We start from the raw sequence: 17,250 nt of genomic DNA on the forward strand, positions 1-17,250 counted from the left end.
CAGGCTAAGTGCACACTGCTTTACCTCTGACTATGGAAGATGGACATTGTCTCTTTGGCATTTAAAGGGACATTGTGCTGAGATAGCCAATGCAGGGTTGCTAATGGATCTAAATAAGAAACCACATCATAAGACCACAACAAATGGCTAAATAAAAAAAAAAATTTAATAAGATATAATAAAAATCAAGATGAGTAATGAACAAATCTTGTCCCTTACAGTCCTGGAAACCCTGCTCTCATGCAGAAGGGAATGAATTTTCCCACGGTGTGCTGCATAGATCCTGTCCATAGAGGTAGCTCTCCCATTTGATCATTCAATCTATTATATAATTCCGTCATAATGAAACAACTTTATTCTTAAAGGCTGTTCTCATGAGAACTTGTTTCACTTCTGGACACAGGCCAGGCCACGCAGGTAGTGGTGTCACCAGTAAGAGTGAAAGCTGCCTGCTTACCATGAGCTGCTGAGTTTAACCTGTGGCCAAGAGATGAGCACAGCCCAGACCTGAGTGTCATTCTGGATGTTCAGCACAGCAAAGCTTAGGCCTTTTCAGGTGAACTGCTACATGCATCACTACTCCTAAACACATAATGGTCTCCTGCTCAGGGTCAATATAAGCTGAAGTGATTTTAAATGAAGATCATGGGTCTGTGGACAGAGAGTATGGCTGGAGACCATAGGGCAGGGTCGTTAAGGCCTTTTTGTGCACTCATGGTCTTCATATGTTGCTTTGCAATTTATCATCTCCCTGCAGATACCTACAAAGTTGTCATAAGGTGCAGGTCCTCTAGGTTTAGATGACAAAGTTGATGATAATTCTGTGTCTGCATTCTTGGTTTGGGGGTCTGAATATCTTTTATAGTCAATGGAGAAAAACAGGCACTTCTATGGCTTGTTTTGCCTGATTCTGATATACTGTAAAGATTAAGAGGATCTCTCTCCCCAGAGGCTATAAAGGTACTCTAGATGACTGACTCTGGCCAAGACCTTTACAAAGTTGACAGTTTTATTGAAGTGATTTGTGATCACTTGTAACTTGCAGCCTTCCATTCCTATCTCAGCAGGATTTACAGTCCCATATGAATGTGGACTACACCTCTGCTTCACCTTCAAATTTTGTTGAGAAAGCATAAATATGACAAGCTTACGTGACTACTGTCTCACTAATTTGGTGATAATTATGAAGTAATAGTAATTGTTTCAAAGTCAAAGACAACTCTTGATGTTGCATGAGAACATCTAGGTTTATATAGAAGTGTATTCCAAATTATCTAAAACTGGAGAGACCAAAAAGAGTGTCTGTGAATCAACTAATATACATACACCATAGTTAGTAACCAACCTGTGAGTAACAACTGTGCTTTATTGCTGTAATCAGCATTAGCAAGTCTCAGTGGACTTCATAAATATATATATATAGGATATAGTGCTGGGGAAAAACACCTCTCCTTATTCACTGCAGAATGCTCAGAGTAGAATGTTTTTCTGGAGACCTCATGATTTAGGACTTTTTTCTTCCTCTTTTCCACCACGCTCCCCACAAGGTAACTTCAGAATACATGACTGCCGTAAGCTGTGTATGCCACAAGTAAATCCTTGTGCATGCAAAACCTGTCTCTTGTAAGGGCCCTTTAACCCTTTTCATGCTGTATAGCCTAGCCATGAGTACAGTCACAAGATGCTTTGGACCAATTGACCTTGCATGCATCCCCAGAGTAGATCACTTAAATAACAGTGAAATTATCTTTGTTATATTCAAATGTTGCTACTGATGCTGTTGGAACTTGAACTGATTAGTCCATAAAAAATATTTGCTTTTTTTTTTCCCCTTGTTCTGCAGGGTAAAAACTGTAGCTGAGCATTGAAGACACTAGTAAATATGCAAACTTTGAAGGCAGTGCTATGAAAAGAAGCCTCAGTCAAAAATAGAGACAAAAACATTTGCATAAGACCACTTTATCTCTTCAGAAGACCTTTTCAAAATCTTGATAATTTCTAAATTCTACTCATCCTTTTGCCTATTCAATCAGGCAGTGGTATTTGGATTGCCAATTTGCCTGTCTGTTTACTACGTCATCAACTACTGAGTGCAAAAACGAAGAGAGAATAGTTCTACTAGGTACCAGAGAGGGATGATTCTTGGGAACTTCAGTGAAGTGAGTGAATTCAGACTCCTGGGTTTTTCTGAAATCTCTCATTTGCATCCTTTGCTCTTTGTAGCTTTATTATCTCTTTATATTCTCACCTTGATGGCTAACACAGTGATAGCTTTGACAATGAATGGTGATAACACCCTTCATTCCCCCATGTATTTCTTCCTCACTCAGCTGTCCTGTTTGGATATCTGCTATTTGTCAGTCATAATACCAAATATTCTTGAGAATCTGATGGTGGGAACAATAGGTATCTCCAAGGCAAGATGTGCAACGCAAATGTTTTTCTTCCTTTTCTTTGGAGTTGCTGAATGTTTCCTCTTGGCTGCCATGTCACTGGACCGTTACGTGGCAATATGTTGCCCCTTGCATTACACTATTGTCATGAACAGTAGAGTCTGCAAAAGTCTGGTTGCTGGAACTTACATTTGTGGAACTGCTGTAGGCTTGGTACACACCATCATAACATTCAACTTACCCTTCTGTGGTTTTGCCATCAATCACTTTTTCTGTGAGATTCAACCCCTCTTGGACCTGCTTTGTGGTAACACTTTCCCAAGTGAAATTCAAGTCATTGTGGTGGCTGTCTTTGCTATTTTGTGTCCCTTCTTGTTGATCATTTATTCATATAGTCGCATAATTTCCACAATTCTTCTGATGTCATCAGCTGAAAGCCAGCAGAAAGCATTTTCTACTTGCTCCTCACATCTTTTAGTTGTGATTCTTTTTTATGGTACAGCAAGCTCCATGTATTTGCGGCCAAAATACACCTATTCTGCATCTGTTGATAAATTCCTCTCGCTTTCTTATTCTGTGGTGACTCCTTTATTGAATCCTACTATTTATAGTTTGAGGAATGAGGAGGTGAAAAGAGCCCTGAGAAAAAAATGGAGAAATATTAATTTAGTGTGGAAATGCAACAGAATATTTGCATTGTTTCAGATGGTTGTAGTGGTATTTTTCACTGTAAATTCTTGTTCAGTAAAAGGAATTCCCAGATAATTCCCAAGAACACTTCAGCTTATGGGGAGGAAAGAAAGAGTGGAGATGTTGAACTGTAAGAAAGAGTGTTAGATGCTATGTTAGGATTTTGAAAGGAAACTTCTTCCACATACTGAAGAAATTCTTAAATAAATAAACTTTTTTTCTTTTTCTTTTCCTTGCTATCTGCAGAAAATTGTGTTTTACCTGTTTCTGACTTTTTGAACAAAAGAGTAATGTTCAGGATTCTGATTTTACTGAAAGAGCTGAGAACAATAAATTTTCATGAATTTACATTTATTTCCTAAAAATGTTTAGTAAATTTCTTTGGGAAAAGAAGATATAATTCAAGTTATAATACAGGGCCCAGGAAATTACTGAGCACTGGTTATGAGTTCTGAGACTGTTATCAGGAAAAAAAAGGTGTGCAAAATTGCATATCTGCCTCAAAGACATTTCTTTAATTTTAGAGTCATTGTTATAAATATTTTGTACCAAGTCTTGGCTAAATCTTTTTATATATGAAGAGCAGACTATTTTGTATAGAATTTGTATCAAAACCCGTTATTTCATATATGGTTTTTGCCTTTAATATTTCTATTATAGACTATTATGATATGTTATTAGGACATATTATTATATATTATATATTAACTAGAAAGCTTTGCACTCCATGACTGAAAAGGTAGGATTTGCGTGGCCTAATTTAAGGATATAAAGGTCACTCATTGAAGTCTGGGAGAATAAATCTAATATTTCATTGGAAATGGAGGCAAATAACTTCCTCCAGAAAGAAATATTTCTACATTTCATAAGTATCTCTTTTAGAAGATGAATGATCTTCGGCAACTATGAATTTGGGGACTGCAGAGGTGAGATTCACTGGCTTAAGGATGAGCTTTCCATTTCTTCTCATATACCTTAAGTAATCAAAGGCATTTTTCAGATATGACTCAGGATCTATAGGAGACCCAAACCGTTCTGCAGTGATGATCAGAAGATAGCAAGGAAATTCTAAACTGTGTAAAATGTACCCAGGCAGTGTTTTTTATAAGCAATGGATTCTTATCATAAATTGAACCTGGAGTCCTGTTCAAATATGCCTAGTGAAGGTAAATGAATTCCACACTGAATACAAAAATCCACAAATTAGAGAAGCCAAATGAACACAATTCATAACAGCAAGAAGAAAGGAAGCTGTCTTCCATATATTTGAAGAGAAGGCAAGTTAGTTGCCTCACCAAAACACCAAACAGCTCTCATAGTTGCTCCCATAGCTGCTGGAGGTCAGTTGCAGGCACCAGATTCTTTTTTCCCCACATATTCCATTACTGTGTTGCCAAAAGTCCTGTGATGAATGGAAAGCAAAACTTACTACAGACTAAGAAATCCACCAGCTTGCTTCACCAGCGGCTTATTTCTTTTAAAGGATACACTTCTACTATCCAGGCTTTAAATGATTTTGTGACCCTTTTTCAAGATGTGTATCTGGTGCTCCTCAGTCTTTGTTCTGTGAATGTTTTGTGAAGATTGCTTATGAAAGGCAAAATTTAAAAAAAAATAGAAGTATCTTAAAAGTGATGAAGTATTTGAAGCTGCTGAAATTCCCCTTGAGATACTTGCAGTTCTTCATCCATACTCTTGGGTCACTTAAAAAAGATTCTTCTGTAGCTCTCCAGTTCATCCAAGGGCGTGATATTTGCAATTATAGACGGATTTCTCAGTGTCTAATTTTTTTTATAATGGAGAGGGTGGACTGTTGTTTTAATTGTATCTTTACTTTCACTATACCAAAGGTAAATAGGAGTGATTTAGTGGTAGTCATTAAAGGTTGGATAGATAGAGATTTTAAAATAAATTTAGAAATTCTGTTCTTCAGGAACAATTGATTTAATTTCGGACTTATAGTCTATGAATGATGGTTCAATATCTATCAAGTGATTATAAGCATGGATTCCTAATAGATTAGATATGACATTTCTGGGAGTTACAATCATTATAAAAGGCTCATATTGTTTTGGAATGGCATTTGTAGAGCAGATGCAATATCTGGACATGTAAAATTACACTGAACATTTTTATTTAGTCATTAGAATATCCAAATATCTACACTTCAAGTTGGTGTCTAAGCTGTCACTATGGACTATAGATGCCAGATACACTTTTGCAGTAGATTTGGTCACCAGGTTCCACTCATGGATTGATTCATTTTGACTCTGTTGGGAATTCAGACATCCAGCGGGCTTGTACACACCTGCAAATAGACGTCTGTATCTGAAGTCAGATTACTTTCCAAATGATTAGTGTTTATGTGCCCAAAACATCATGAGATAAAGACAAACCACACCCATAAAGCTTGAGATCTCCTTCTCCAGGCTTGACTTGATAGCCTGAAGGGACATTTCTATTAATATGCATCCTAGGAAGTTCTTCCTCATTTTCAGGTGGAATATTCACATTCAGGTGGATTCAATGCATCAGTTTCTGCCTGTTACTCCTTGTCCTATTGCAGGGCACCACTGAGCAGAGCCTGGTCCATCCTCTGACACCCTCCCTGAAGATACTTATATACATTGAGGAGATCCCCTCTCAGTCTTCTTGAGGCTGACCAGACCCAACTCCCTCAGCCGTAGAGAGATGCTCCGGTCCCTTCATCATCTTTGAAGCCCTCCACCGGACAATGACATGATTTGTCATCACATGTATCATGTATGTTACTCCTATGAAGAAATATGTTTGAAACTGTGGACCTCTTAGACTTCTAGGGGTTTAATTGTTAAAGAAAATCTATGGAACTCACAGTTTCCATATATCAGTGGACCTTACACTTGGTTTTTTGGTGCTTTTTTTAGACTTTTTTAGACCCTATGGTAAGGTAAAGAGATAGAAGGGTATTCATGGACTTGCTTCCTAGTATCAGTACTCCAATTATTATTAAAATATGGGATTTCAGGAGAAAAAGAGTCATGTAAGTAGCTTTAGAAATGCAAGATTTAGACAACTGAAACAATCGTCCGAGACTTCTTAAACAGTCAGTGGAGAGCAATAGGCAATTTTAGAGCAATTGAATTAGAGCGATAGTTTATTGAATTGTTTCAGATGTTTAGTCTGATTAGATTTTTTAGGATGTTGAATTGCACAGTAGTTGTACTTCTTCCCCCCAGTAATTGTAAAGGCCGTCCAGCATGAGTAGTTCAGATGGCCATTTCTCCATTATTCCTGTTCCTCTTCTGTTCCTCCTGCCTCACAGTGTAGTCTGTTAATCTCTTTCCACAGCTCCTTCATCTGATTACTCAACACATCAATTCAAACACACATCCTTCACACAAAGGGGGCCCCCTGGTGGTCTAGTGGTTGGGATGAGGCGTTCTCACCGCCATGGCCCGGGGTTCAATTCCCGGTCAGGGAACGCCTCCGGGCAGATGGAGCTCGTCAGCCCTGTAAGGTCATCCATCTAAGAGAAGGTCACTCTAAACAAACCTACGTCCTGGGGACCTCGCTGCCACCGTCCAAGCTTCGCTCGGCCTCGGCAGATGAACCTTACTATTAAAGGGTGGGCTCAGTTCAGCGCACGCTGTGTCTCACCTAAAAAATCCACTGCGCAGGCTCGAAGGGTAATGACCTTTCCCTTCACACAAAGGTAACATCAGTCCCAGCCTCAGTGAGAAACACCAGGCACACCTTACAGCCAGGGACCTGGATGCTTCTTCCTCAAGAATTCTGGGTAAAGGCCTCTGATGAGGCAACCAATGACGGTTGCCAGAAAGGGTGTCACTAGTTTCTCTAACCTGTTAATTCATGTGCTCTGAATCCTGTACTTGTAGATACTTCCCCCACAGAAATCCCAGCTGATTAAATTTCTTTCTTGCACCATGCACATTTACAAAATACTGCAACTTCAGCTTAATCAAAATAAATTTTCAACCATGAATCTTCCTACAGACGTATGCATTGAACAGGAGGAAAAGGGTTCCTTTCATATAAAGAAACCCCCAGCTAATAATACAAACTAAAACTCTGTTTAACTTAGAAACAACTCATAAGCATTATTCTGGGACCAATCTTTAGCTGGTAAAACTACTACAAACATTTGTAGTGTTACTGCACACAATAAGATTTTTAATGTGTCAAGGCCCCATTGACTCTTACTGGACCTGTCCTGACACGAAAGACAGTGCTATGAAGAAACTTACACATTTTTAAGGACTTTGAAATTCAAAATCTTCATAAGATACTGAAAAAATTATGGAGAAGGCTTTTCTGGGAGTTATTAAAAAACACCTGAAGGTAATCAGTCACAGTCAGCAAAGATTCATGTGGGGAAAGTCCCACTTGTCAAACTTAATGTTCCTTCACAACAAGGTAACCCATCTAGTTGATGAAGGGAAACCGGCTGATGTAATCTTTTTGCATTTTGCCAAAGCTTTTGACACTGTCTCTCACAGGATCCTTCAGGACAAACTGTCCAGACCACAGCTGGATAAACATATCATGTGATGTGTGAGCAATTGGCTCATGAGTCAGGCACAAAGAGTAAATGGGGTTATAACAGGCTGGCGACTGGTCATAAGTAGGGTTCTGCAGGATTCCATTTTAGGTCCAGTGCTCTTCAACATCTTCATAAACAACTTGGACATAGGAGTCAAAAGGATTCTAAGTAGGTTTGCAGATGATACTAAATTGGGAGGAGCTGTTAACTCTCTCCCCAGAAGGCAGAGAGGCCCTGCAGAGAGACCTGGACAAAACAGAGAGAGGAGCAATCACCAACCATGTGGAGTTCAACGGGGCACCAATTCTACACCTGGGATGGGTTAGGGTTAGGATTAGGGTTAGAGTTAGGGTTAGGATCAGGATGTACGGGCAGGCTGGGGAACGAGGTGTTGGAAAGCAGCACAGCGGAAAGGGAGGTCCCGGCTAATGGCAAGTTGAATATGAGTCAGCAGTGCCCTGGCAGCCAGGAGGCCCAACTGTGTCCAGGGGGCATCAGGCCATGCATTGCTGGATGGTCAAGGGAGGGGATTGTCCCGCTCTGCTCTGCGTTGGGGTGGTCTCACCTGGAGTATTGGAGCAGTTTTGGGTGCCACAATATAAGAAGGATCTAAAGCTATTGGAGACACGGCAAAGGAGGGACATGAGAATGGTGACACATGTAGAGGGGAATCCATATGAGGAATGACTGAGGTCACTTGGTCTTTTCAGCCTGGAAGAAACTCAGGGAAGACCTCATTGTGGTCTGCAGCTTCTTCATGAGGGGCACTGGAGGAGCAGCACTAAATTCTTCTCTCTGGTGACCAGTGACAGAACCGAGGGAATGGTGTGAAGCTGTGTCAGGGGAGGTTTAGGTTGGATATTAAAAAAAGATTCTTCATCCAGAGGGTGGTTGAGCACTGGAACATGCTCCCCAGGGCAGTGGTCAAAGCACCAAGTCTGTCTGAGCTCAAGAGTTGTTTGAACAACATTCAGACACATGGTATGATTCTTGAGGCTATCCTGTGCAGGGTCAGGAGTTGTACTCAACGATCCTTGTGAATGACTTCAAACTCAGGATATTCTGTGATTGTATGACCTTGAAGACCCTCCTTTGCAAATGCCTTTCTGACAGCCTATTTGCCAAAGTCCTCGCAGAACTGTCTTTCTCTGTCATCAAAAAGACATGTGAGTCAGCCCTGGAAATAACAGGTCTTACAGCAAATATGCTCTGAAACAAGACAATTATTGTTGTGCTAATAAGCAGACTATTTTGACCTCTAATTGGGACAGATCAGTAACTAATTGTAGCATGTCAGTGTTCAGTCATTGAGATTAAAAATAGCTTGAATTTGCCTCTGTCTTTCAGTTTCTCCAGTTTTTTCCCTGTGGCCTTGCTCACATCCCTTGCTTCCCTCTTCTCAAGACAATGAAGTTTCTTTCTAAGATGCTGAATGCATATATCCCAAGGCACTAGAGTTTCAACAAGTTTTAAGTAGGCCTTTCTGTTTAGCTGAGTCCCTCCCAAGGGAGGCACTGGGCTGTAGATGATTGAGGAGAGGACCAGTGAGCAGCTAGGAAAGTTCTTAATCTCAAGAGTGAGTCTAGTCCCAGAAGTCCTTGTTAGCTCCAGTTACTTGGTCTTAGCTTTTTACCAAAGACAAACATTTCATTGTCTGAGGGAATGGCAAGATCACATCAATACAAATCTAGATGAAACTGAGAACCCTTCTCTCTCTGGTGCTACACCCTTGTAACATCAGAGGTGGAGAGAGTTAGGATTTTTCAAAAACTTCAGAACAGCTCCAAGTGCTGTCATGACGTTGGATTGGGTTCATGGGGCCAACAGGCAGCTGCATTATTACTGGCTGGTGTAAGTTCTTTAACCAAAGCTATCACATTCCTATTGAATCAGGCTCAAAAGTTCGAAAACACATGCTCCAGTGTAAACTGGGAATACCTCTACTAGAAGAAGCAGGGAAGAATGTCCTCCTGTATCTCCCATGTAAAACAGCAATGAGTGTCCTGGAAACCCTCCAATTAAACCTCCTCTTTCTCACCATAAAGAGGTAGATTAAAAATTATTCCTCTCCTATCAATGTGCTGATTCTCTTTTTTAAACCAGAATGTGAACATAAGGAGAGTGATTTTTTTTTATTGCTGAGCAGTGCTTACACAGAGCAAAGGCCTTTTCTGCTCCTTGTACCACTCTGCTGGCAAGGGAAGCTGGAAGGAAATACAGCTGGGACAGCTGATCCCAGCTGACCCAAGGAATATTCCATACCATATGACATCATGTTCAGCATATGAAGTGGGGGGAAGAAGGAGGAATGGAGGGATGTTTGGAGTGATGGTGTTTGCCTTCCTAAGTCACTGTTTCATGGAATGTGGCCCAGCTCTCTTGGAGGTGGCTGAACACCTGCCTTCCCATGGGGAAAGGGTGAATTAATTCCTTGTTTTGCTTGTGTGGGGGGCTAAACTGTCTTTGTCTCAACTCATGAGTTTTTCAGCTTTTGCCCTCCCAATTTTCTCTCCCTGATCCCACTGGTAGGGGAGTGAGTGAGCAGCTGCATGAGGCTTGGTTGCTGGTTAGGGTTAAACCAGGAAGGTTTGGCGTCCCCCCTCCAGCTGCAGTCTGAATTAACGTAGAACCCTTGCCCCATTGCCAGTTACTTAGTCTGAACTAATGCACTCCTAATCCACTGCTGCCCCAGCATGACCATTATGCTCTATCCATTGGCATCAGATATATTCCTCATCCTTTGCTCTCTATACTGTCCACACTAACTCTACTGATCTCTACAACCTGATCTCTTTTTATGATCAGGTGACCCACCTGGTGGATGAGGGGAAGGCTGTGGATGTGGTCTATCTAGACTTCAGCAAGGCCTTTGATACTGTCTCCCATAATATACTCCTGGAAAAGCTGGTAGCCCATGGCTTGGACAAGTGTACCCTCTCCTGGATTAGGAACTGGCTGGAGGGTCGGGCCCAGAGAGTGTTGGTGAATGGAGCTGCATCCAGCTGGCGGCCGGTCACCAGTGGTGTTCCCCAGGGATCAGTGTTGGGCCCAGTCCTGTTTAACATCTTTATTGATGATTTAGATGAGGGGATTGAGTGTATCATCAGCAAATTTGCTGATGACACTAAATTGGGAGGGAGTGTCGACCTGCTGGAAGGCAGGAGGGCTCTGCAGAGGGATCTGGATAGACTTGAGAGATGGGCTGATTCCAATGGGATGAAGTTCAATAAAGCCAAGTGCCGGGTCCTGCACTTTGGCTACAACAACCCCATGCAGCGCTACAGGCTGGGCACAGAGTGGCTGGAGAGCAACCAGGCAGAAAGGGACCTGAGGGTACTAATTGACAGGAAGCTCAACATGAGCCAACAGTGTGCCCAGGTGGCCAAGAAGGCCAATGGGATCTTGTCCTGTATCAAAAATAGTGTGGCCAGCAGGAGCAGGGAAGTGATCCTTCCCCTGTACTCTGCGTTGGTGAGGCCACACCTTGAGTATTGTGTTCAGTTCTAGGCCCCTCAGTTCAGAAAGGATATTGAGGTGCTGGAGCGGGTCCAGAGAAGAGCAACAAGGCTGGTGAAGGGACTGGAACATAGGTCCTATGGGGAGAGGCTGAGGGAGCTGGGGTTGTTTAGCCTGGAGAAGAGGAGGCTCAGAGGTGACCTCATCACCGTCTATAACTACCTGAAGGGAAGTTCTAGCCAGGTGGGGGTTGGTCTCTTCTCTCAGGCACTCAGCAATAGGACAAGGGGGCACGGGCTTAAGCTCCGCCAGGGGAAATTTAAGTTGGATATCAGGAGAAAATTCTTTACAGAGAGAGTGATCAGGCATTGGAATGGGCTGCCCAGAGAGGTGGTGGATTCACCATCCCTGGAGATTTTTAAACGCAGATTGGACATGGCACTGAGTGCCATGATCTAGTAAATGGACTGGATTTGGACCAAGGGTTGGACTCGATAATCTCGGAGGTCTTTTCCAACCCAATCGATTCTATGATTCTATGATTCTATGATTCTACTCTGGTCTTACCTGTTTTTTATTCCTTCACTATTTCAGTTCAGCACATCTGAGTTAACCTATTGATGTGGTCTTTTCCAGCCCTGCCAAAACAGCTTCTTGTCTAGTGAACACATTTGATTCTGGTGTCATTCCTGACCTTTGATCTGAAATCACTGCACCAAAATTCCCTCTATGTTATTTTGTTGTTCTGACTTGGCCCATCCACTTTAAGGTATGCCTGTATCCTGCTCCAATTATGCTTGCTATACCACTGACAGCTGTTATTTCATCAAGCATTATGGCCTTCTGACTGACACCCTCAGCCTTCAAAGTCATCTCAAACATCTGCCCTTGTGCTGTATATTCCTACTAGCTTTTCCCCCACAAGACACATGAATTTTTGTTGTCCACTGTGGTAGTTTCGTCTAGACCTTCCTTGGTGATCAGTTTGTAACCAAGGAAGGGCCCATATTTCCCAGTATTCCCTATGATTTTTACGTAATCCAGGGGTATAAGAAGAAAGGAGGAGAGGCCTTCGCTCTCTTTCCTTCCGGTGGCTCCAGAGGTGCAGGTTCCCTGCTGTTGGCTCTGCCGTGTTGGGGAGTGAGGCCTGGTAAGGCCTTGCCGGCCATGGGAGGTTGAGGTTGCCAGCGGTCATTCCAGCACAATTTCTGTTTTGTCCCAAGGAGAGTAGTAAGATATTCCTTTGCTAATTCTTTAGTTGCTAGATCTTGTGTTATTGATCGTGTATATTTTATTTTGGTTTTGTTCCTTTCCCCTTCCCCGTTCCCTTTCCCTTTTCCTCTTGGAAACTGTATATAATATTTCATCTGTAATATATGTAAATACATTTATTTTCACGTAAGTTTAGCTAGTTCAGATCTTTCATTTTTTTTTTTTCTTAGTTCTTTGCCAGAGTTCTTTTTCGTTGGGTTTGGGGACTTGGAGGGGAGTCAAGTAAAACTTTGACAGGGCTGCAAGCATCATCTTGACAGACAGAAGTACCAACTGTTAGAGCTGCTACTGTAGAAGCAAGACTTGGAGGGAGGTGGGATGGGGAGGAAATTCACCAGACTTTCAGAACTGTGTCAGAAGCACTGCTGGAGGCATTTCTGAAGATGCTTTGGTGTATTACTAGGAAATTCATTGTCAGGGGAGAATAATGAGGCCACAAGATTGACCTTTGTCCCCTTCCTTAGTTTGATTTACTTCTGCATCACAGCTAATCCGCTCTGCCTTCATATTTTGCCCACTACCCCAGTCTTTATGAATGCTACCCTGTTCTGGTACATCCACTTCCCTTCATTACTTAGCTTTGTACATATATATTTTCTTAGAAGCTTGGATATGCTGTGCCCTATCAAACCTGACTCACAGCATGGTATATCTGTTTAGAGGCCATAACTTCCATGTTAAACCATTGATTTATCACTCTAGAGGCTAGTCCTTAGGTCATAACGGACTGCTCCATTCTGATTTGTACTAGTCACTGTCTTTCTGGTCTTCTCCACCTTATTAGCCTGGCACTCAGTCTGTTTCATCTGTGGCAATTCCTTGACATAGCCAGTCCTTCTACATTCACCAATTGGACTTGTCTGGTCTTTTAGTATTGCACTGCCCTGCACAGGTTCAGCTGTTCAGGGCAGTTCAACTTGCCTTTTCCTCCCCCTGGTGCCAATGAAAATGCAAAACCCTCTCTTCTCTCAGTTTTCCTTGTGAGAAAACTGATTTATGCCTGGAAATTCTTATAACCTTACATATGCAAAAAGCAGTTAATGCCCCAACTGTAAGATTTATTTTTTCCATGAGGAGGAGTTTACATAGGAGTCTTCGTTCTCCTGTAAAAGGTTCTGAGTCTTCGCAAGCCTTTGTCTTACAAGGCCAACGCTCCCTTTAACACAGGTATTAAAAGTCAAAGATTTCGGAAGGTGGCATAACTTTTAAGAAGGAGAGAAACAAGCGGAAAATAATTGATTTCCCCTGAGAGCATGGATGATAGCTTATACTTTTGCCTTGCTCTAGTTCATTCAGTTTAATGAAATAACAAAACTGACCTACAGTGGCCCCTTGATTTGGTGTGGTGAATCCTAATGCAATTCCTGACCTTGACAAATCTTACTAGGACATTACATTTAAACTTGATTCAAAAAATCAATCAATTGCCTGAATTCATTCAAAACAAAAGAAAAAAGGAAAACAAAATTAAAATATTACTGTTATAGATTTGTCCACTCCTAGTAACACAGTACCTTGTCGTGATACGTGGAGCTTACTGTGATGATCTGAGTTAGCCCACAGTACACTATTGCCTAGCCTATCTGTCTGTGGTCAACACTACTCTCTGGGGAAGATGATTATGTTTAGATAGAGGATTAATTGATTAATTGATTAGATAGTTAATTAAAAGGTTATGAAACAGGTTTCTGATATCTGTTATTATCTGGGACTTCTTTGCTCTGAAATTTTACCCTTGCCTTTTCGGAATAGATTCTTTGCCCTAGAACAGATGAACTTGGATCCACTCATGAGGAATAATCTGTCTAGTCATGTTTGAAAGTACTCCAAGGTAATCATGGGTGACCTAGGACAAAGGTTTTCTGAGAAAAAACTCTTAGTAAGGATATTGTAGCCCTATTTCAGTCTAATTAGAAGGCAGAGTGAATATCATAGCACTTTTATCATAGTAATTGATATCAGTGCAGAGAAAGCAATGGACTATCTTGATTACATAGACATGACATTTTACTTCATTAGAGTAAAGACAATAAGATCTGGATATCTTGTGCCTATTTTTTGCCCTAGAATCAAAATTATTTACTTGTTTGAGTACTGATGGGAGGAAGAACTAGGAGATTATCTTAAATCTATGTCCTGGTGTTATCCATAATTTTTTTGTTTTCTGCTCTGGCCTGGTCCTATTTATTACTGTTTGTCCTCAATTTTAATACATCAGGTTTTGTTCCAAATTTGAAGACCTGAGCCTAATCCAGTACCCTTACATGTTGGTCAACCACCCTATTGTTTTCTTGCCCATATCCAGAACTTTTAGTTCATTAGTTTAGCTTGTTCTGTCCATTTTATACCCATTATCTCAATCTCATTCAAAGCTGTTGTTTCACTGACATCTGTCAGCCCCCACAAAACAAAATACAATCTCCTCTGGGCTGACTTATTCATGTTCAGTTTCTATCCACACTTAAGGAAAACAAGTAGATTTAGTGTGGATGGAGAAAAAGAGTGTGTTGTGATAGCCGTAAGTTATCCATACTATCTGAACCTAAGATTTAACAAGAACATCCTAACATATAAACATGGATGTCTGGCTCTCATTCACTCAAGTGAAATCATCTCTTTTCATCTTACAGGGACCAGAAACTTTGCCATGCATTGAGGTATGGTAGGTTACATCACTAAGATCACAACTCATTTATGCCAAAGAAGTAGCAATACACCTCAGAGTCACTAACGTGTTTCAAGAGACCTATTCCACCTAGTTCATATCACAGAAGCACTTAAGCACAAAGACACTAAGGGATCAACAGCAATCTACTCCAGCTTCCAGCCTAAGGCATAATATCCTGACATATATTCAAGTTTGTGAAAACCTAGATACAAATTTTTCATTTGCAGAATCAGTGTGGACAAGTGCATGGAGCTAAAAAGATCCTAGACATTTGTTTTAGGTGATGTGGCCTACTAAGGAATATAAGTAAATGACTAGTTTCATTTTTCCTCTTCAATTCTTTTTTAAGCTCTGAAAGCCATTCAGGTCAAACCTTTCTCCTAGGTTAGGAGCAATGAAGACTTTCTGCACTAACTAGGATGGGTTCTAACCCATCCACTTTAACGTTCTCTCCTGGGCTCTTTCTCCCACATTATCTTGATGTAAATCACTGGTATATCTCAACTCACTGTCTGGCCTGACATGGTTATGTCAGTTCTTTGTTCCTTCCTGACCTCTGAAGCAAAACTACTCTCTCTCATCTGTATACATCCTCTTTACTAGCTCCTTATAGCTCTTCCTGTATAAGAGGTGGAAAAGACTACAAGAGTGAGTTACAATATCCATAACCCATTCCATCTCTGATAATGGAACGCTTTGGCCATCTTAACACATCAATCTGTGTGTCAGATTGTCCAGGAGGCTAAACCATTTGCTAGCATTTAATGACTGATTTCTTATTCCCAATGGGATTAGATTTTGGAAGCTAGTGAGGCTAAATCTCACAAGAAATCTTTCTACTGTCTTAAAAGTTAAATTACAACTCAACATAGAGTCCCTATTATACTGTTCCTTGCAGTCAGGTGTTTGACGGAAAGGAAATAATAGAAAATTACATTATGGCCTTTGCTCACTCTTAGAGGGTCAAACTGATTTGCAAAGAATAGGAGAAAGTTTCACAGATGTGTAGAGCATTTTGCAGCGTCTAAGTCATATCCACCAATGGCTATAAACTGTTTAATCTGTATCCCACAGATATCACTAATTCACTTCTATACACTGTACTTCTCTACATCATATTGAGAGTTGGACACAATGGTTGCAACTAGGTTAGTAAATTTAGAAGTGTTAGCCACTGGAACATGGTCATCCATGATGCTACAAGTATCAGACAGAGTGCTAGTGCCAGGACCAGGAGTGCACTAATAGTCCGTAATTGCTCTGACAAATTGAGCTTCAGGTTTCCACCCCCACACTCTGATCAGAGCCTCTCTGTGCCTGCCAAGTTCGCTTTCCAAGTTGCTTTCTGGATTTCCTGAGCTGACCTTTGACATGGTTTCTAGTCTGTCTTTTCCCAAGGCACACTGATTGTTGGCTATTTTTGACACCACTCTGCTCTGCTCAACTCTGTCTACGTCCACAGGACTGTATCCTGTCACTGGCCTTGTGTTGAGGCCACACTCAGCTCATGCGTGTCTTCCTTTAGGGAGCAGCACCACACGTGTCACTGTCTGACATGTAGAATAGCTACTATCACCCCGACAACTACAGTCTTGCTGATATAGCTGAAATAAGGTTGATTGCCTTTGTTGTAAGGTAGAACTACTGACATCTGTTTAACCTGCTGTCCACAAGGACCTTCAGATGCTTTTCTAAGGGCAATTTTCTAGTCAATCAGAGCCTAGCCTGTCCTGTTGCATGGCATTACTCTGGCCCAGGTACAGGACTCTGTATTTGTTGACATTTATTCTATTTATACAGATGCAGTACATTTTGCCATGACCCACCTCCATTAACCCTCTCTCCTGGCTGTGTTTAACCCCAGCATAAGGCATTAATTTGTATGGTGCTCTGATTTTTAAAGATCAGCCATATTTTCTTACCTTCCTAAAATGAGGACTGCTAGAGGTAAAGCATTTGGTAGTCCTTATTCATAGTTGACAGCTCAGCTCTTCTCTGTCCACTGTGTTCAATCCTGTCTGTGAGGGTGGTGGGAAACTTGTGTCCAGTTTCCAGAGGCATTGGGCAAGGAAGCTGTATGGAGAGAGAAGGTATGGATAAGAGAGGTCTTCCAGTCTTCAGGATGCTTCAAGGAAGTGGGACTGTAGAACCTGTGGAGGTCTTTGTTCTTCATTGAAAAGTGGGAGTGGGACACTTGCAGCGTCATGCCTCCCAAGGTGTTAAGTTTC

General features: G+C 41.4%; 2 protein-coding genes across 2 annotated transcripts in view; one reads left to right on the forward strand and one right to left on the reverse strand.

Annotated features, from left to right (window-relative positions):
• LOC135403129 (olfactory receptor 10A4-like) overlaps nucleotides 1-17,250 on the reverse strand; it is an 80,904-nt gene that overhangs the window by 3,193 nt on the left and 60,461 nt on the right.
• LOC135402775 (olfactory receptor 10C1-like) lies at nucleotides 1,978-5,739 on the forward strand. Its single transcript, XM_064636235.1, has 2 exons — nucleotides 1,978-3,062; nucleotides 5,650-5,739. Exons 1-2 carry the CDS (start codon nucleotides 2,136-2,138, stop codon nucleotides 5,737-5,739), a joined length of 1,017 nt encoding a protein of 338 aa, XP_064492305.1. The 5' UTR covers nucleotides 1,978-2,135.

The sequence above is a fragment of the Pseudopipra pipra genome, chromosome 26, assembly GCF_036250125.1.
Source record: "Pseudopipra pipra isolate bDixPip1 chromosome 26, bDixPip1.hap1, whole genome shotgun sequence".
Lineage (NCBI taxonomy): Eukaryota > Metazoa > Chordata > Aves > Passeriformes > Pipridae > Pseudopipra > Pseudopipra pipra.